Raw genomic sequence first — 21,259 nt, 5'->3', positions numbered from 1 at the left:
TTAAAGCCCTATAAAAATCACTTAAGGGCCGCATTTGACAATCAACTTTAATAATAACACAAAATGCGATGCCCCCCCTTTTCACTCACTCAACCTTGACCCCCCCTTCGAACTGAGGGTATATATATTTTCACAAAAACATGGTCAAAGTCAGTGGTGGAGAGTTCAGAGGGGGTCAGGATTGGCGAACAAGTTGCGATAACAACAACAACAGCAACAGAAAAGGGCGCAAAAAAATTATGAAAAATTAATTTCTGCCCGACGGCAGATTTTCGCTTTTTTTCCGTTGTTGTTTTTTTTTTTTACTGGTTGTGGGGGGGCAGACAGACAGAAAATTGATGCCGGTTCGAGGGGAGGGATCAGGGGAGTTATGGCAATGGGGGTTTATGCGTTGGCTGATAAAGGATTCGCTAATAAAAATGAATGGCATGGCGATAAAGTAGCAGATGAGTAGGATTTGTTGGTGATATGGAAAAAGATTGGATTGCCGATTTTATGATAGGAAAATGCTTGGCTTTCAGTTAAAAATTAAGTTAAATAATAATAAAAAAATCTAAAATTATGATTTAAAAGATGTTTTCAGCTTTATTTTGCTTAATGTTTTTTAACTCCTTCTCTTCTTGTTTTCCCTGACACGCATAAACATGACTTTTGCACATTCCACAAACACAAAATCTCCCATCATTGCAGTGGGCATCGGTTTTTTACCCTCACTTTGTTGCAATTGCCGCTGTTCATGGCCGCTTGCTCTTTTGTGCGAATGTTCAACAATGTGCTCCACTGTATGTTGTGGTAACGATGACGATTGCTGTCGATTGTGAAACCGACAAGGAGCAACAGCAGTGGCAACTTTGGCCTGCAGCCTGCAGCCTGCAAAACCTTCGATTTGTTGGTCTGTCATCATGCCTCATCATTGTCAGCCAACGACGACGACGACGACGACTCATCCTGGCAGTCCCCGGCATGTGCAACATTTTCATCATCATTATTTTATGTTGAAGAATCGAGCAGAAAAGGGCGGGGGGCAACCCCAAAGGCTCGTTCCCATGTTCTTTTCCAACCTCCTTCAGCGTTCTTTTTCTTATTTTTTTTTGTTATGCATTATTGAATTTTTGTTTATAAAACAAGGAACATGTTTGGGTGTCTGCATTGCCGGGCAATTATTATGACTTTGCCTCGTCCTGAGAATGTTTACAAAATGCCAAGCAATAAATGTTTATAAAACGAAGAGTTAAGAATTAGAGGGGAAGAGACTCCCGCAACGATTTCCGCTGAGGATCGATCAAATAAAGTTATCACCCGGCTAGGCAGCAATTGGCAATTGTCACAGCCAACCGAATCACAGCCAATCCAAGTGCCAAACACTGTCAGTCAATCCTGCTTGCCATGTTGATCCTCGTGTTGATTTCATCTCCAAGATCCCTCCAACCTCCTCCTCCTTGCTTCTCTCCACTAGAGAGATTCCTTTCCAGATTGCAGATCGCAGCGGATCGCTGGACGTTGATGCCTATTGACAGCTCACAGCGGTTTATTAATGATCATGCTGCGGCTGCCCAGAGATCGAGATATAGTCTCTGTGGATCTGAGAGGCTGTATGTTTCGTTGCCCTGCACGCGATGTGCATCAATCTGAGATAAAGAAAGATCACTCAGCTGTCGGACGATCACTTTTGAGATTGCCGATCGGTCTATGCAAATTCCAATCTCTCTCTCTCTTTCTGGCCTCTTGATTAATTGCCTTTGCAATTTTTTAATTAATTTTAGTTTTATTTAGCCAGATTCCTGTTCTCCCTTCAGGGGTTAATAATCAAGGGGCCAGCCTTGGTTTTATTTTAGCATTTCCCAGAAATTCCAAAACCATAGCCATACCTGATTTCCCATAAGGTGCGTCAGCTAATTAAATATTTACTCCCCCCTCCCGGGCGATAGACAAACACACACCTAACCCAGTTCTAAATTCTGATTGCAATGTTTACCAAGTTCTTCTTTTTCTTCCCCTCCCTAAAACAATTTTCCATTTCCCAAAACCGTAAACAATTCCTCAGTCGGAAGAGTTCTGTAATTCGAGACGATCCCAAGAGACCGAATGCAGGTCGCCTCTTGATGTCTTTCGAGAGTCTTCAAAATGTAAATAATGCTAAAAAACAAAGAAGAATCAAGCCGAGTTGAAGTTGAAATACGAAAGACCAAATACCGAATACCGAAAGGCGACAAGTGAGGCCTTATCTTAAATGCATGCCCCTTGGTGGAGACAAGACACATGCAGAGAAATGGAGGGGATCGGTTGCCGGTCGGGAAAAGTGTCGCCGTACTCTCGAGTGATTGGCATATCGCATTTCCCCATTTGCCGTCGTCGCAAAAGTGCAATAAATTAACTCACAGAGAGAGAGAGAAAAAGAGAGGAAGAGAGAGAGAGAGGCAGAGATGAGGGAAAATAAACAAAAACCAAAGGCGAATAAAGAAGGAAAAACCAGTAAAAATCTGAGCAGGTTGACTGCCTTAGCTGCCTGGCTAGCTGCCTGTTGGACCATCCTCATCATCAACTAACCAACTAAAAACCAAATTAATTTTATGACAAACTCGTTGAATGGCAAAAGCTACCAAATCTCTAGACAGACGTGGGCAGCTCCCAGCCCACTCAACTGACTGCTGAGAATAACAAAAAAAGAAGGAATTATAAAAAACAATCTGAGGCGGCGATACCTGAATTAAAAGTGTTTAAGTTTAGTGGCCAGGCAGGCAGCTTTTGGTTACCCAAGAAAATGCCAGGAAAATTTATGCGTAATTTGTTAGTTTGAGAGGTTTATTGGGTAGGAAAAGAGTGAAATGAAGTTGTTGAATAATTTAAATTGTTTAATCTAATTAAGAATGGGTTAGGGTAGGCTGCTAAGAAAGTATTAATAACACTTCAAACAGAACTTAAACCATTTCAAAGTCCCTTTCCACATTCTGATAACCATTTTTATTAGTTTGTAATATATGGTGTCTCTGTCTATTAGAACATTAAAGACATGCTTACATATTTTGCTATTTTTTATGGCAACAGCCATTAAGAAATGTCTGAGAACACCCCTCCTGCCCCCTCAGTATGATCCCTAACTAAATGCTTTTTGCTTTATGGCATTGCCAATGCCACTGCAATATCAATATCAAGTTTATTTTAGCTTTTTAGCATATTTTAGTGTCTTATCAGTGGCCGGCAATGGCAGCAAATGAGTGTGAGTCAAAGGGGAGTAGCGGAGAGAGGGAGACTGGCAACATGTTGCTGCTGCAAGAACAAGACTCCATTGTAGGTTTCGCCTGGGTTGACAGTCATTTAGATTTATGGCTGATTGTCTGCAACGGCAGCGCCTTTTTATAGCCAACTTGCCTTGCTGTTGTTGCCTTATTTGCACGCAGAGTCAGCAATCCAATTTTTGCATGTTTGTTGTCGTTGTTGTTGTTGTCGTCGTACGCAGGTGAGTACAAGCCACAAAATGCAACAACCGCGAAACTTGTTTAGCAACATTGGCCAATTTGCATGTGTCGCACTCGCTGGCATGGCTTTTTGAACACGGCTCTTGCACTTGGAGTTCCCAAGTCGTAGTCCGTAGTCCCCTTTTCAGATATTAGATATCCCCGAAACGCGATAAACGTCCAACGATCGACGACGACGATGGACAATCGAGAGTCGAGACTGGGAGAGTCGATAGTCTCGGCTTCATTGATTTAAATGCCGCGCATCTTCTGTGATTCCGAGGATCGCACAGCGAGTCGCCGATTGAGATTAAGCCGTTTGTCAACTTGTCATAATTGCCGGGACTGTGGTCTCTCCACCGGACTCTGCGGCGCCGATCTCTTTGGGTCTTGTTAACAAATTATAAAAAAAAACGTTTTTAGCCCCACCACTCAAGAAAAACAAAAAACACAAAACGCCAACGTTGTGGCAAACTGACTGGCAACGATGACTCAAGGCGATTCTTTGAAAATTTTTCATAATTTCCTTGCCGCTCGCTTGCGCGTAGGCAGCTGAAACTTAAACCCAAACCCAAACTAAAAACGAAACCCAAATGGCTATTGCTGGCGGCGTTGTCTGTGCCGCCACAGCAGCAGCAAACTTGCAACTAGCAACTAGCAACTTGCAGCAGCAACATCATCAAGTGCAAATATGCAAATCTCTGGCGAAGACTTGGCTTAAGGATAAATGACAAAGACAAAGACAAACCTCTTTACGGGCCAGCCGGAAATTTCAGATTTGTGTAATTAAATACGTATTAGCCGAGCCAAACTTGTTGCTCAGCTCAGTTAACTCATTTAACTTAACTGTAAACGGTTTTTTCCTGGGGATTAAGAATGGTTATGAACTACTTCTTTTTGGGAAAACGAAGGAATAACTTTTTTAATTTGATTTTAAGAAAAAGGTTTTCCCGAGATAAGCCTTCAACCAGTTGTTGTTGTTTTTCCTCAATGCTTTTCCCATAACTTGTGAATCAAATTTCCATGTTGATTGACCTCAACAGAATTGCATATCCTCCTCCGGTTACACCCCTCCTAGAGCTCCTTTCTCTCCGTGACTCTCCTCAGCTCTCCTCCTCTCGACTCCTTCATATATAGCATTTCCAATGCAATTTGCGAACCTTTTTCTCACCAAGCTCAGCTCAGATTTGCTCCAAGCTAGCTAGCCACCACGAACGAATATAAACGGGGTTGGGAAAGGAGAAAAACAAAAAAAAGACTTTTCGGAAAAATCCAGTAACGCCTTCTCAAAAAAAAACGAAATAACCATTGCATTGCATGCAAAAATGTGGCCAACAGCAACGGCTTTAAACGCCAACTGGCATAACTGCAACATTTCGGATGCAAGTTTGCATTTTACGCGGCTGCCAGGCTTAATTTTCCTTTATTTTTAATATCACAGCCAAAGCAACGGCAACAAAATGTATATAAAACCCACGGCTATATCAAGTACGGCCAACACACACAGATATATATGGGAATATATATATACCAACATCTTGGCGATTTGGACTGGCTGTCAAGCGCTGGGTCCCCCCAGATCTCCAGGAAGCAAGAAATAACAAAAATCTTTGCGTAGGCAAAACTTGGCTCAGACTGCCCAGCTGACCATGTTCAAGTTGCCTTTCAGCCGCTATTACTGGGTTCTGACTCTCTGTCTATCTAAAGCCTGTAAGACTGTTGTTTTTAATAATTAATTATTGTTTAGTTGGCAAATAGCTGGCCAGAGATCGACATGGAAAACTGCAGTTATGGGTAGTTGCACGCTTTTCCTCTGGGAGTGGCGAAATATTTTCTAAGGAATTTGTAGAAGTTTGAAGAAGTTTGATTTCTAGAAATTTGCTTCTAATTTGCTTTTATATTTGCTTGAAAGGTAATTAAAAAACATAATATTTATTGTTATTTAAACTAATTCTAGGAAATAGGCTGATTACTTGGAAATTTATAGAAATATTCTTGGCTTAGCTTGCGTATTTAAGAAAGGTTATCTTCTGCAATGAAGAGTTGTTCTGGGAAAAATGTAAAATGTTTTCAAAAATATTTTAATGGTTGCAATTTGGGTAAGATAAGAGTTTTCCAAGAAAGTAAAAGATCGATAACACTGTGAATTAACTAGCATTACATTTTTACAGAAAGTTAGCCAAGTTAGGAAGATAACAAGATGTAGAATGGAAAATCTAAAGACTTGCTTATGAATTAATCTTTCAGTGATACAAATTCTCTCATTAAATAACCTTAAACTTACAAGAACTCTTATTATTCTTTCTTTAATTAAACCATAACCTAACCAGTTAACTAATATTTTCAAACCCCTGTCACTAGCTAGACTCAAAAAATCCCTAGAAATCTATCAAAGACCAAGGCTTTACATCAAAACCTCTCGTCAAATCTACTGGCAACACCTCCACCCACATCGTGGGCCCGACTTTCAATCACATGCCCGCCCCAAACTCTGTGCCACAAAAAAACATATCATCGGTGCTTGGTATGGTTACCTATAAGAGACCCCCCTTATTATCTAGCCTGCAGCTGGGAGCAAATGGGAGATCTCGTTGAGTGCCGGGCGATTGGTAGGGCAATCATGTGATTGAACAAATAACATGCTACGAAGCTGCCACAGCACTTGACTCCATTTCATTCGGCCCGGGAAAGTAAGAAAGTAAGCCAGAGACCGCTACTTAGCCCAATTTTCGCATAATGCACATGAGAAAATTGCACAAGAGCCGAAAGGCTCTAAGGCCAGGCCAGGCCAGGCCAGGCATAGAAAAAAAATGCCAAGACAAAGGCTAGGATAGACTTGCCACCCCCGGAGTCACAAAAAAAAAGACGAAAAGTGCAACGAGTCCAGTTAGCTGAAAAAACGCTCCCCAGAGTGGCATTAGAAGGTTACCAGGCAGAGAATCTCTCTGTCAACCCTGCAACTTTGTGTCGAGGGCGATAATTTTTATGACCCCGACAGATTCTCAAGCCGACTGCGATTGACCCACCACCAGTGCCAGGATTTCACTGGTCACACCACCATCACCATCACCACCAGTTAAGTAAGGAACAAAAATCCTGTCGTGTGCCGTTGCAGATAATTTTATACAATTTATTATATCAAACGAGCGACGTCGCGTGCAACACTTGCCACGTCACACACATTGAGTATGAGAAGAGCTGAGATACAGCCGCCTCAGGTTGCGTGCTCAAGTGTTTACAGAAATCCCAACCCGAACCCGAATCCAAATTCAAAAATCTGACTTCAAATTCGAATTGCGTGTGTCCATTGGACGATATCTCGTCGTGGACTGGGCGTCGTTGGTTTTGGCATTAAAAAGCGTTTAATAAGCATTAGATTACAACATTCTCAGCATTTGGCAGCAAAAGGGGTGTGACGGCTTAAGCTCATTTAGATAGATATACTCGTATGTTTTATCAGAGGATTTGCTCAGCCATGAAATCGCCAAAGGGCTTAATTCAAAGGCATTGCTTAACCCCCCCATTCCCAACTTGCAACCTCAGAAAACCATTTTGCTTTAGTTTTCTTTTTGAACTTGCCATCTCTTTTAACCGCAAAAGCCACAAACTCGATTCTTTGTTTGATTTTCTTGTAATCAGTTTTGGTAAGGGAAAAGGGAAAACTATGCTTGATTAGTCTTTCGAACTGCAAACTCATTACTCATTTATCTAAAGTTCGGTTTTTTGGTGAGTGATCTTTACCCGTGATCCTCCCTTAGGGGTTTTGGGTTACCCTCATCTATCTTTTTTCTTTTTTTTCAACTGCATTTTGGTTTTTTGTGTTTTTTTGGGTTTGATGTGTAATACGATCTGTGCATTCTTTGGAAAATGTGTTTAGCTAGCCTAAATGTGAGATCTTAGAGGGTTCAGTGGGTTAACATTGATGATAAAGGGTACTTAGGGGAACTTTTAGGTTCTAAACAGACAGTCCACCGACTAAAACTAATCCCAAAACGATCTTCAACCTGCTAGTACTTCTTAACCTTCCCTAACCTGCCCAGAACTTCTGCAAGATCTTTGGTATTACCTTAACGATTTCATTGCCCTTTTCAAACACCAAAGAAGACTCGTCTATATCTATCTGAACAGACTATACCCATTATATGCATTTCTAATGAGAACGACTGAGAGACTGAGAGGCATGAATAATGGGTCTATAGGCAGAGTCGATGTCGCGTTGTCTATAAAGCGGCCTTAAAATCCATTAGCGAACGTTGCAGGCATAAATAAACCGCAGTGCCTTAATTTTACTTTGTTGTTGTTTCTCTCTCTGCTGCTGCTGCTGCGTTGTGTTGCAACCAAAAATAGCCAAAAAGATGGAGTCAACACGAAAGAAGAAGAAAAAACGTAAATGGAAACAAATGACGCTAATAAATAAATGGGGGAGTGCAGCAAAATTAGGTGGAGAAGAGGGGGAGGTTGCACTAATATGCAGCCACAAAGGATTTTGCTTTTGGTTTTTGAAGTGTTCAGCTTTGAGTTCGGAAAAAGGAAACCGTTTGTCATATTGCCACTGAAATGGTGTTTGGTATATTGCAACTGCAACGCGGGGCATCTGTTGACACTTACCCTTGAGCGCTCCAGCTTGAGTTAATCCATTTAATCCCGTGAGGAGCAGCAGCAGTGGGAATATCAGCCGTCGACTCCGATCGACTTTGATTATTTTTAGCCGCCGATCTTCGTCCCCATCAGCATTTCGATTGTTTCTGTGTCGCCGTTTGATCTCGCTGGCATTTTCATTTTTATTCTTATTTTTATTTTTATTCTTAAATTTAATTTGAATTTGAATTTCGCTTTCGTTAGCTAAACACTGCTGGGGCTGAGGCTGCAACCGCTGCGGCATGCCACGCATCTCGCACAAATGCATCTTGTCAAGTATTCTCGTCTTGCCTCCTTTAATTGCACACCATTTAAAATAGATTTGCACTCATTTCTCGATATACTATATATTCTTTCGGATTTATTTGTTTTGGGCAACACACACAACACACTATATAGTTTGAGTTATTTTTCTTTTCTTTTTTTCGTATTTGCTAGAATCTAAGTCCGTTTCCCGGAACGACGCGCGGAACCCGACGGATCGAACGGTTTGTTAATCCACCCCAGTCATGCGAACCCACATGCGAACCGGTCGAAAAACGAAATTCAACTGAGGAAATTCTCGTTTCGTTTCGCCTTCGCTTATGTTCGGAATGGTGATACGAAGTCCACTTCGGCTTGGATTTCGTCGGCAACTTCGTGTGGTGTTTCATTTTCCAGTTTGTTCTGCTTGTTGCATGCTGTGGAACGTATTTGAGACTTTGTTTACTTGCATGGGAATCGGTTTGTTTTGTTCTGTTTCTGGCTGGTCCGCTTGGCCTAGGTTCATGTAGTCGGGACACATCCCCCGACTACCGATGCTTGCAACTTTTATTGCCAAGAAGTTATACGGACACCGGAAGCGTCATCTATAAAGGCCAGATCTCTTACAGTGGTGTTTGCTATTTAACAGTTCTCTCTCCTACGATTACCTTTGCTTTTATTTTCCATATTTTTTCATATATTTACCAGTTTTTTATTGACTGTATTAAGTGTGATTTATCTTTAAAGCCTTAACCATATTCCATCACCTAACCATAAATATTCTCTTATATTTACAAATTAAATAAATTGACATGCAAATGGACTTTAACACGACGCCTCATCAATTTCTTAGCTTATCCACCAACCAACTCTTTTTTCCCCATTTCTTTTGATAATTTAAAATCGTTTTTTAGGTTGTCAAGCCAACAAATTGCCAACCTTTGTGCTGCTTTAGCTTTGATAGTTACAAGCCAACGAAATCGGAAAACATTTCGAGCTTGGATAATCCCTACTTGTTGCATTTTGATTGCCCCCTTGGCTCCATTGTTGTTGCCCGAGTGTGTCCCCTTAACCCTCTAGTGTCAGAGAAACGATGGAAAGGGGGATGGGCAACCATTTCGGTATCTAATCTCCAGCTCGAGTGCCGTACTCACTCTCCAGCTGTTAGCTCATCCATTTCCAAACTGCAATAAAGCCAGAGACACAGTTCTAGCCGATCCGTTGCACAATGCGATGAATAGAAATCAAAGTGGAGACCCCGTTCTTGGACACTCTTGTCCCTCTATCATATAGACGCCTTTGCCGCCCTTTACCGGCGCGCTGCTAATGAATTTCGAAATCAATTGAATGACCAGAATGGACGGGCTAGACGATATTGTATTAATTTATCAAAGTGCATATCCGAAATGGGCTTTCCTCTATAAATCGCTGCCTAATTTCCCAACGTTTGTTAAATAATCAATAACTTTTGCTCCAGGTAGAGTCTAAAGTCCGAGTGTGAAGTCGGTTCATTAATGCCCATTGCCCTGAAAAGATACAGATACATTTTTGGACCGAGAATGGAAGTGTAAAATAAAGGTGTGTATCTTTTATATATAAAGGAAAAATGTGCGTGCATTTAGGAGCAAGCGGGCAGGTGTGTATTCCCCATGCATCACAATGTGCATTGTCTTTGCCAGAGAAGAAAGGTCAAAGTGCGTCTATGTGTGTTGCCTTCTCAAGTCCCTCGATTCTCTCGATCCTCGATTCCCATTGCCTCTTACCTTTTATAGAGGCAAAGAATTCAGGTAGAGGAAAAGAGAGAAGCAGGTAAACCATATTTCAAATGCTGATAATTGGCCAATTTACAGCCAGGGCGAGTTGCTCTGCTTGAAAGGCGAGATATCCGTGCCCGGTTGCCATGCTTCATTAGCACTCCAGTGAAAATGGGCAACGATGCGGGGATCAGATGTCGTCTTAGGACATTGAAGTACACGTTAGTATAAGGAGGTGGCTATTTAAGGGGTAATCTTTCTACTAAATTGACACAAAACCTATACTAACTCATTCATAAACATATTAGTATGGTTTCTTAATCTAATACTTTATTAATAGTTTGCTTGGGGAAAACCCCATTTACCTTTAAGTCTTCACTAAACACTCCCACAACACCCAAAATGTTTACATCTCAATCTGGCTGGCTTAAACTGGTGAACCCATGACCTTACCAAGAAGTTTGGCAACATTGCTGTGCATTCTGAATTATCTAGGCTGAAATGTTGACATTGCCTTTGTCATGTTTGGTTCTATCTCTCTCTCTCCCTCTTTCCCTACCCCTCTCTTTCACTCAATCTACTGACTGACTGCTGTTTGTCTGTCTGTCATGTCGGTTTGCCTTTAAGCCATGTTAATGACATGTAAGTTGCGTCTCAATTGCGGATTTGCAAGCTTCCCAAAACGAAATGAAATGACATTTTGATTGTCAAGCCAAAGTCCAAAAAATGAGCTGAGGGAAAAAAATGGAGTGAAATCACGAAACTTATAAATGCACTTTAATGTACGTGTTTAAGTTTATTGGTAGGATGCGCGCTGCCTTCTTCACTTTTTTTTATTCTGCCGATTCTCGGGACATTTGTGCGCTCAAAAGTAAACAAATTACGTATACGTGCACACTCAAGATAATTGAAATTAGCGACTGTGACAGCATGATTACCTTCCCCAACATCATCTCAAGGGAACCGCCCAGGCCACAAATCCCATGGACAAACATATATGTATAAGGTGAGCGAACGGGATACAGATACGGCCAAAAAGATACATATATAGATACAGATACATACGCATCTGAAGACACCAAACTCTGAACGCCCACTCAAAAAGAGCCAAACCCCTATTGAGTGGGTTTTTTGGACAGGCCACGAGTGTGGATGCTTCTGCCTTACCAGTTTCCTTTAAGTAAACTGGGAAAAATAGAAGAAAACTGGCCAAATCTTATTTAAGAAATTTTAAAGATATAGAATACTGTTTACTGGACGAATCATGATGAATGATTTGGGATCAAAACGTCTGCCAAAAAGAGCTTTGATTGAAGTAACTTATATATATGATCTTATATTAGTCACCTTGAAGTTTTCTTCAGTGCATCCTTACGATTGAGTCTCCCGGAAAACTGAAAACCCAACCCAGAACGCATTGAGATTGCGTCTGAGGTTTTGTACAATTGCTGGCTATATGATAATGAGCAGGAAATGAGTTGAGTGTGAAATTTATGGGCAGGAGTGTTGTTCTATGATTTCCACAATGACTTATGATTGTAATTAAAATAGTTTTTCCCCATTGTTTCTATATAAAATATTACGCCTTTTAATAGGTGTCTGGATGGAAAGTGTAAAATATTAATCCATCCCTTTCACACATCATCTATCACACTCACTTGCAAACACACTCTAATAATCCCTTTTGGTCCTAAAAATATGCACAGATGGCACTCAAAATTGGAAAAGCCACAGCTTACCCATAAAAATGTTAATCCCATTAGCATAAACTAAATTCAACAAATGAAATTAAAAGTCAATAAAAGTTTAACTAACTCGAACAATAAAAATCAATGACTACTTTCCGCTGCTCATAAAATAAATCAAAAAAAGAAAAACCAAAATATATCTGGAAAATGGCAAACATTGAATGAGTTACAGGATGAGGATATTGGCCAGCATAATTGCACACAAATAATGATTGTTTTTGTGTTTAATTACGAAATTAAACAAGCAAATTAGGTGGTGTGTGATGGGGTTTAATCGGGATACTAAAATTTGTTTATTTTTAGGGTTAGTTTTAAAAAAGTTATTGAAAACATTCTAGATTTATTGATGGAGGAATCAAAGTGATAATTTAAACTTAATTTAATTATTTATTTCTTGGAAATATTAAACTTTTCTGGCTGAGGAAACCTTACTCATACATACATCATATGTTAATCCCAAATAAGCTTTTTGGGAAATTATTGAAATATTTCCCCTTATAATAGCCAGCCAAGCCAATCCCAATTACCCTCTATTCCCAGAAATTAGAGCACATTTATTTGCAAATGCTTTTGTAAAATTTGCATTTGCTTTAATTTTCATTTGAATTTTCATTTTTGAATTGAAACTAAAATTGGATGTGCAGGGGATGATAGCTGCTTATTAACATTTTGTTGCTTTTATGGCTTTTAATTAATATTTTCAGTAGTTTGCCGCCGAAAAGAGACCACCAGGCGAGACGGCAACAGACGGGGGATAGAGATAGCGATAGCGATAACTCTTCATGCAGGCAGTCGTGCATTCAAGCTTTTTTGGGTATGAGTGGGCGGGAGTATTTTTCATTTGAATGGTTTATTTGTGTGGCGTTTATTTTTTTTTTTTGTTGTATTTATTATGGGTAAAGGAGGGGGTAGTGAGGGACAACAGTTTCGTAATCAAGATAATCATAGAGTGGATTCATTAAAATCGAAATATGAGCAGCAACAAAAACAAAGAGCCAGCAAAGCTTTTGAAGCTGCTGGCGGTCCCTCCAAAAAAAAGCCAAAAAAAAAAATACAATCCCCCCGCCCGAACTTTTCAGTGTGTGGCAAATAGTTTTGTAGATTTTATCGAAAAAAAATGTTTGTTGTTTTTCGGTTTCCATTTTAGTTGTTTTCTGGTAGCAGAAAATAAACAGCAGGCGACCACCGCCTATGGACATAATTAATTACATATTTCAATTGTGCGACACTCTGGGGATTACGAAATTGTTCGAATTGTCATTTGTTTTTGTTTGTTTGTCTTTGCCCTTTTCATATGAGGATTTCACATTAACTTTTTTTCGATCTTTTCAAATACCATTGTATTGCGATTGAAAAGTTCAGCGGGCTTTAGCTATAGCTAATCCCATAACAAGCCTGTTCGGATCGACTTCTAATCACTTAATACCCGGCAATAAGCCATGGTTAAAGATCCAGACGGGCCAGTCAATTTAACAACCATCTATCATTAAATAATTTGTTAAATTTCTGGCAAACTAACAGCGCCACGAAGACCCTCGGGAACCGCAGTCCTGGCCTTCTTCATCGGCGTTCTTTTCCACTTTTAATTAGCTGTGCAGTCGATAAAAATGCGCTGAAAATGAAGCGGATCGGCTCCGCTAAGAACAATAACAAAGGCATTTCTAGAGAGATGGGAAGAGGGGGGTCTACGATATAGATATAAAGAGGGAGATCACATCACTAAGCTGGCAAAAGATTCGCACGCAGACTTCTTGGAGAAGGAGAGAGAAGCTCGCAGCAGAGGGCTTAGAAAGAAGCAGAAATAGTATTACAGTGAGCCTTCGATAAGAGGATAAAACAAATACATTTTTAAAGTAAAATACATCAAAGCTTAAAAATATTTAAATTAAATATATACTAACTTAACATTATTATTATTTATTTAATATTATAACAGAAACCATGCGACAAAGTACCATCCCCGAAAGAGAGAAAGAAGAAGCAAAATATACTAGCCTTGATAGGAAGATAAAGCAGATAAAGTTTAATAGTAAAATATGTGCTTAAAAACTTAATAATATTTTTATTTGCTATGCACTATTTTAACATTATTATTATTTATTTATTATTATTAAGAAATTATGCATAACATTTAGCTAACAGAAAACTATCCCTTTCAGCGACTAACCATCGTACCCATCCCCGAAAGAAAGAATGAAAGAAGCAAAAATATATTTACAGTAAGCCTTTGATAGGAAGATAAAGCAGATAAAGTTTAATAGTAAAATGTGTGCTTAAAAACTTAATAATATTTTTATTAGCTATAAACTAACTTAACATTATTATTATTTATTTATTATTATTAAGAAATTATACATAACATTTAGCAAATAGAAAACTTTTCCCTTTAGCGACTAACCACCGTACCCATCCACGAAAGAGGGACAGATTTGAGCAGTGCCGTTGGCAATGGCAAAGGCGCTGGCGAAATGATCGCGTCTGAATGGTTAGTACGTGATCGGTTCATAAAACTAAAAGCGGCCATAAACTGATAATTTGAGTTAATATAAAAAAAAAGGAGAGAAGATGCAGACATTGGGGTCTTATGGGTTTCGGGCGATTGATCGACTTGAGTAGCCCAAACGCAGACAGGAAGCACCGACGGTCATTGATTTTGACGATAATGATGATGGTGATGTTGATAATAATGATGCTGATCTCTAAGATTTCTTAGAAGCTTGATCAGGGGGCAGATATCAGGAAAGGATTGCTTGATATAATGCTTATAATCTATCATCAAAGTCAAGCAAGGTTTTGCAAAATAAATTAATTAATTTCTAACCTTTTTACTAACAAAATACGTACTTATAATAAAAAAGGTTTAAAGATAAATATACCTAGTTGATCCCCTGGAAAATGTAATGACTTTTTCTTTATTTTCTTTTGGCATTTATGTCCCTGCATGGATAATAATCCTCTTGGGGCACAAAAATGCTTTACACAAAAAGCTGTAAACTCTCAAAGTTTGTTGACTAATCTCTGTTTTGTGGGCCCAAAAGAATGTGTTTCGAATTTCATTGGCAAACTTGATCCGTGATCCCTGTTTATGTTCCAGTTAGCCGAGTGAGTTTCATGATTAAATTTTAATGCGTTTTCGTTTTAAGGCAAACTCTTTCGACACAAGAACACAGCTCTAACTGAGTGGAGCTGTTGCTTCTGGCAGATCGTAAAACGCTCACAGTTTTTCTACTTTTTTTCTTATTTGTTTTTTTGGTTCCCAACCCAAGTTTAATGATCGGCGAAGCTAATTAAAATATTTAGCCGTCGACGTTGCAGCGGAACTGGGCGGGTATGTATGCATATAGGTACATAAATGAAATTCGTGTTAATTTTTTTACGGCCTCGATTTGCAATTTGCCATAATTAAGCATTAGCTTTTGTGGTGTGTCATAAATCGGGGCTAAGAAAGCAAAGTGAGACGAGGAAACTGTCGTTATCTGCAGGTCAAGAGCGTTGGCGACCCAAGATGGCTATAAAAATTGAAAATTACCAACGCAACGAGATACAGGCACAGCTACAACTACAAATACAGACGCAGACACAGCTACAGATGCACTGATCCACAGATACAGATACTTTACTTTTACAGGGCATCTCAAATCGCTGCCATGAATGAAATGCGTACTGAATGAAATGGGTCTGGGAATGGGAAACAGAATCCCCCTCAAATCTCAAACTCAACTCATCGTCATGGCAAATTCGAGCTAAAAGATACAAAAAACAATGTTCTTCTTCATTTCCCATTATGATTATAGTTTTTGTTTAGCTGGCGACATCGTTGGATTCGATTTCCCGTGTCTTTCGTTCGCATTTCAATCGTCACAGGCATGGGACGGGGTGAATCTCTGGGCTCTGTCACAGAGGCGTCGATAAAACCGCAGGGGGTCATAAATTTTTCGAGCTTCTTGCTTTTTGTTTGCCTTAAAAAAGAAATATCAATTGAAGTAGCCGCCGGCAGTTCGGTCAAAGTTATCGCCAAAAAAATAAAGAATGTTCCACAGGGAGATACAAGTTCTGTTCTTTCTTTTCAATATAACTTTTATTTTTGTTTTTTTTTTCTGATCTCTGGTTGTTTTTTATACATATATTGGTATGTGTCATGTAAGAAGAGAGTTATCGTTGAAGGGTATTTCCGAAGGGGGTAATGACATGACAATTTAAGCTGAAGGGTGACTTGAAATGAGAAAGAAAAGCTTTTGAAGCCCTTGATATGAGAGGGTACTATATAGATATCTTATTTCCGATATATATTGTTAGCTTAATAATAATTTTTATTATTTTTATGATTTACAGGATTATTTTTGAACTAAACTTTAGTTTCTTAAAGCAGCTTTTCTCCAAAGTAGAAAAAGAAGTTCAAAAAAAACAGCAAGAAAGAGTTCTGGAAAATTAAGAAATATCTTTAAAATATATATTTCAGTAATATATATTTCTATATATTTCTATTCTGTTTAATTATCTTAAGAGATTATTGAAGAATTTTGTCAGATTTTAAAAAATTTTTTTTTATAATATATATTCGTATCTAAGGTACCTCCTGCGTCGACCCCTTTTAGTTTAACCCATCTCTCTTGCCGCTATCGCACACGATTTAGTGTCGTCTTTGTTGCTTATCTGCGTTGGCTTTCTTTCAGCAGAAGACTCGTCTTTCCGTCTGATCCACCTCACTTGGACCCTCTTTTTCCTCCCCCTGCTGGCCTCACCCTGTGGCACTTGCAAGATGTCTGGGGAGCGTGTGTCATCGCAGTTAAGTGGCGCGGCAAAGAGTTAATCTCGTCGATAATTATAATTTATGGCTCGCTGTGGGTTCACCTTCTTCAAAAATACTCCAACTAAGTCTGGATGCAGTTCACTTTTTTTTGCTTCTCCTTCTTCATTTATTTCTCTTTATTTATTTGATTTTGTTTTGTTGGCTCTCTTTCGGGCTAACAGTGCTCCATCATAATCACAATTTTAATTGGAGTTTCGGCATAAAGGAAAATCAACGCATTTTTCTTTTATTGTTGTTTTTTGTTTTCATTTTTTTTTTTTTATTTCTGCCGTCAAACTGACAATATTTATGATTCAGATTGCTCATTGTAATTGATCATTGTCTGTGGCGATCATAAACTATGTGTGTTCCACTGTACTGGTGCGTTTATGGTGCGCCCAATTATGTCAATCACAGTTATGGGGCTACTACACTTTTTTTTTACCGTTGACCACAATGCGTTGCAAGTCCCAACCTCTCTCTATCTCTTGCTGCTAACTCACCTACATAGATACTGGTAGCTACCACCATATACTATACTATATATATCTATATCGTAATTTATCAAATTGATAAGGCTGTTGTGAGACGCGATGTCTGGAGGTGGAATGATCAATGGCTGCCCTATGATCGCTGCTAGTCCTTAATCTCAGGCACATTAACTCAATTTGCGTGATAAATAATAAGCGCAGCTCAACGAATGTGCGCCCGGCATTCGGGCAAATCGTCTGCTCAGCCACAATCATAATTTATCAGTTTTAGCCATCGCACAGTGGAATGAAAGTGCTAAAGATTGACTAAAAATATGTATTAATAATGGCAAAAATGCTGGGACTAGATTGAAAATAATATTTATACATTAAAATAATACTAAATATGTTATTAATGAACCTGAAAATTTTAAGAAATGAGTTTTAATATTATAAAGTTTATATTAAATATCCCTTAAATTATAAATAAACGATAAGTACACTAACTTTAAGATCTTATTTAGCTAAGTTAGTGACATTTTTCAATGGCTTTTCTGTGGACTAAATCCCTTCTTACCACAGTACTCTCCAAGCCTGGACATAACGAATCTATTTAAAGACCCACTCTAAGCGGCAACCAGCACCTCCCATTTATGTTTCGCCCACCATTCCATTCCGAATTCGGAATTCACATCCACTTCCACCTCAACGACCCCAACGCCCAAGCTCATTCTCCACACCCACTGCCACCTCGTCCCCGCAGTGCGAACAGACCCAGAGCACTTAATCATGCGAGTCTTGTTGCAGATTAACTCATTACTTAACACTTTTCCACCGACCGAAGAAGTCGACGACGACTACGACTGACGGATGTTGATGAGCATAATTGTGTGGCCACAGTGTAAATCGGAAAGGCCGGCTAAACGGGCCAGATGAAGACGACAACACCTACAAATCAGCAAAAGGCTAAAGATTTGGATTGATACATTGAGAAAATGAAAGTTGTGGTTTGTAATTCGGATTCTTAATTACCTGAAAATGATCCTTAAATTGCGATTTCTTTACTTCACTTAACACCCTTCACTATATTCCAACTTTCTTTAAGGTTTCACTTAACACCCTTCACTATATTCCAACTTTCTTTAAGGTTTTTCTATTTGATACACTTCAAACATTCTTTTTAAAACTTTCATTATTAGAACTTCTTGTTTTCCCTCAGTGCATTACCCCATGTGGGGGCGTGTCCATCGACATCGATTTGGCCTGTTGCGTGCGTTTGGGGGAAATGTTTCAAAATTGATGTTCACCTTCTGCCATGTTTGCCAACCCCCCCTTGAAATTCGTGGGACTCCTTCCTGCTAATGACTCTGAATATGTTTTGTTGGGCTTGTGGCATTAACATTCCTTTGCAGCCGAAAAATGTCTCTCACAGAAAACAGAACATATATAAATTGCGCAATCAGGCTTAAGTAGAATCCATCCAAAAGTAAGTAGCTCGTCGATGTCACTGGAAATGGTTTGAGTTTTCTTTTTTTTTCGGGGGGATTGGCTGGCTTGAAGTGCATTTGCGGTTAATTATGCTTACAAAGATTTTGTGTGGCATATTGGGGAATTAATATTAATGATCTGCGATGGAAATCAAGCAAACTCCGAGGTTCATTTGCATAAGGAAGTCAAGAGACGTCAATTGAGAGGAATTGAGAAGAAGGAAGTAAAAAGAAAATTATAGGGGAAAGGAACAAAGTTCAACGGGTGATGGATTGTTATTTTAAGTTAAGAAAATATCAAGAAACAAAATAAACAAATTTTTTAGGCAATCAAAGAATGGAATATCAAACTTGTTTTCTCAATTAAAAAACTTATTATTCCGTGGCCATATTTAACCCACAACTTTTCATAGCAATAAAATTATTCAAATTTTCCCAAAAAATTTGTTATAATTATTTATTGCAACTTAATTCATGAACAAATTTATTCTGGATAAACTCAAAGTACTCGAAAATACTTTCCCGTTTATTATTTATTGAATTCATAACTCAGTCGAGTTTCTATTTCAACAGGCAGGATTTATGTGATTTCTAGGCAAAATTTACAAGCATTAATTGAACAAAACTCTCACGCACACACATCGGGCCATATAAAATGCGGCTGACAGACGTCAGAATGGAGAAATGCGTAGATAACTACTGAGAAATCAAAGCGAACCACTCCCGAAAACCCCCTACCAACCACACACACACAGTATTTCATTTCATTTGTTTTTTTTTCAGATTTTTCCAAGCATTGCCTGCATATTTTCTACCATTCAGAGAGCCATAACCAATTATTTACCAACACTCTCATGTCCTCGAACATCCTGGACAATCGGAAATGCAGTGCAACCCCCTCTGTCACAGTTTCCATGACCATTGCCTTAATTACAGACATTTTTGGCCCAACTACCAATTCTGCTACAAATTTAATGGTTTCTCTACCTGAATTGCGTATGCAAAAAGCAATATTTATGGCTGTATTCGTACCATTTGTGAAATCTTTTTCCGATTTTTGTGGTTTTGTCCTACGGTGATCATTCAAGCAAATGATTTCGATCTTTCTCACCCTCTGCTCCGACCATAATCCCCCCTGATCAACTTGGTCTATATGGTAAACGAGGAGATTGAGGAACTTTGGCCAGAGAAAAATGCTCAACGTTTGTAATCCTTTAATGGCCAACTATTAATGCATAAAGCTTAGGGGCCAACTGATAAATTTCCGCTCATTATTTCCTCTTTCTATGCCTAATCCATTGTGTTTTCCGATGACTAAGAACTCGCATTTGTTGTGGCAGCCAAATAAGGAAGGAAAATAAAATGATGCTTTATTGAAAAATCAAGGGGATAACTCTATCTGTCTAAAATTAACTTTAAGAAGAGAGATTAAGTTTAAGATGTAATATTTAATACTTTGAAGTAAAGATCTTGATCTATGCAACTTTTGTGATTTTTAAAGGCGCTTTTTGATGATTTCATTTAATAATATAATAATGTTTACTTTATTTTGAAGACATTCGTACTCATTAGTAATCTCTTACCTTCCCACTCAATATTTTCCAAGCATTGTTTAACCTATTTCCCATATCTGAAGTGGCTTTTTTCCCTTCGATAAACCATCAGCATATCTGTAAGATGCGCCGAAGAGTATCTTTTCTTGTTGACTTGCTAATGAAAGCAAATGCATATGATTAATTACAAGGGAGTCTCTCGGCCTGTGTGACAGCAACAACAAATGAGCATTTTTATGTTGTCCCTCGATTTTCCCAACTTCCCTCTGTGTCTTTCCTAAAAATAACATCAAAGCAAACAAAGGCCAGTGAAAATATGAACTGCAAACTGCAAGCGTTACGGCGGGGATGCACAAGTCGAAATGAGGAAAATATTGGGTAGTGGCAAGTTGGAGGAAAACCCAAAGACACTGATGAAAATCTTGGCGACAGTTGAAAAGTTGTTGTTGGTGTTGTCCTGGTTGTTGTTTCTGTTATTATTGCCTTTGGGTAGATCGTCTCATTGGCATGGGCCAACTTGTTCCAGCCAGCCATCGCCGTCTCCGTCTCCGTCTTCATCTTCATCTGACGACTGTCTGGCTGACAGGCGACTCCACGTTTGACGTTTGACAGTCGACACTGTCCAGGAAACCTCAGGGGAAGAGCCAAGGTGCAGAGATTTCCTTGAGATGGAAGCGTGAGGGTTAAATTGGTTTTTGAAATATGATAAATATCTGTAATTTAACAGCTAATTGCTTAAGAAATTAAAAATTTATTAAAGGAGAAAATGTAATGGGAATGGAAGCCTTTAAATTTTTAATAAATAAAGTTAGTTTTACCAAATTGTTACTTTTTAGAAAGATTGAAAATGTCCATCACCAAAATGAAACTTTTTAAATATTAACAAATTAATTAGTTTAGTTTTTCCTTAAACAAAGTACTTTCTTACTTGCAAAAATCTGAAAATAAAATATATTTTTGGCCTTTTAATAGCCTGTCTTACCTCTCCTTTCGATATGTCAATCAATATCCGGCGTGACTCACGCTCCCATTCCCATTACCCAACCAGCGACACTTTTGCTTCCTTTTCAAATTTTCTTTTTTATTTTCTTTCATTTTTTTGTTTTGATTTTTTTGTTTTTT

General features: G+C 38.8%; 2 protein-coding genes across 2 annotated transcripts in view; one reads left to right on the top strand and one right to left on the bottom strand.

The window, feature by feature from the left end:
* The window catches only part of LOC108111074 (roundabout homolog 2), a 42,819-nt gene extending 34,167 nt beyond the window's left edge, over positions 1 to 8,652 (bottom strand). The window contains exon 1 of the mRNA XM_017220409.2: positions 8,064 to 8,652. Within this exon, the coding sequence (XP_017075898.2) occupies positions 8,064 to 8,361 (298 nt within the window). The 5' untranslated portion in view covers positions 8,362 to 8,652. The remainder of the gene's footprint in view (positions 1 to 8,063) is intronic.
* Positions 8,653 to 17,744: 9,092 nt separating this feature from the next.
* LOC108110831 lies at positions 17,745 to 19,320 on the top strand. The gene is given in 4 exon segments (XM_041819332.1): positions 17,745 to 18,202; positions 18,245 to 18,447; positions 18,450 to 18,524; positions 18,527 to 19,320. Coding segments are annotated over 3 exon segments (288 nt in total). The 5' UTR covers positions 17,745 to 18,202; positions 18,245 to 18,327; the 3' UTR covers positions 18,620 to 19,320.
* The last annotated feature ends 1,939 nt before the right edge of the window (positions 19,321 to 21,259 follow it).

This window comes from Drosophila eugracilis, unplaced genomic scaffold (genome assembly GCF_018153835.1).
Source record: "Drosophila eugracilis isolate 14026-0451.02 unplaced genomic scaffold, ASM1815383v1 contig_575, whole genome shotgun sequence".
NCBI classification, from domain to species: Eukaryota; Metazoa; Arthropoda; class Insecta; order Diptera; family Drosophilidae; genus Drosophila; species Drosophila eugracilis.
This window is presented reverse-complemented; position numbering and strand designations above follow the sequence as displayed.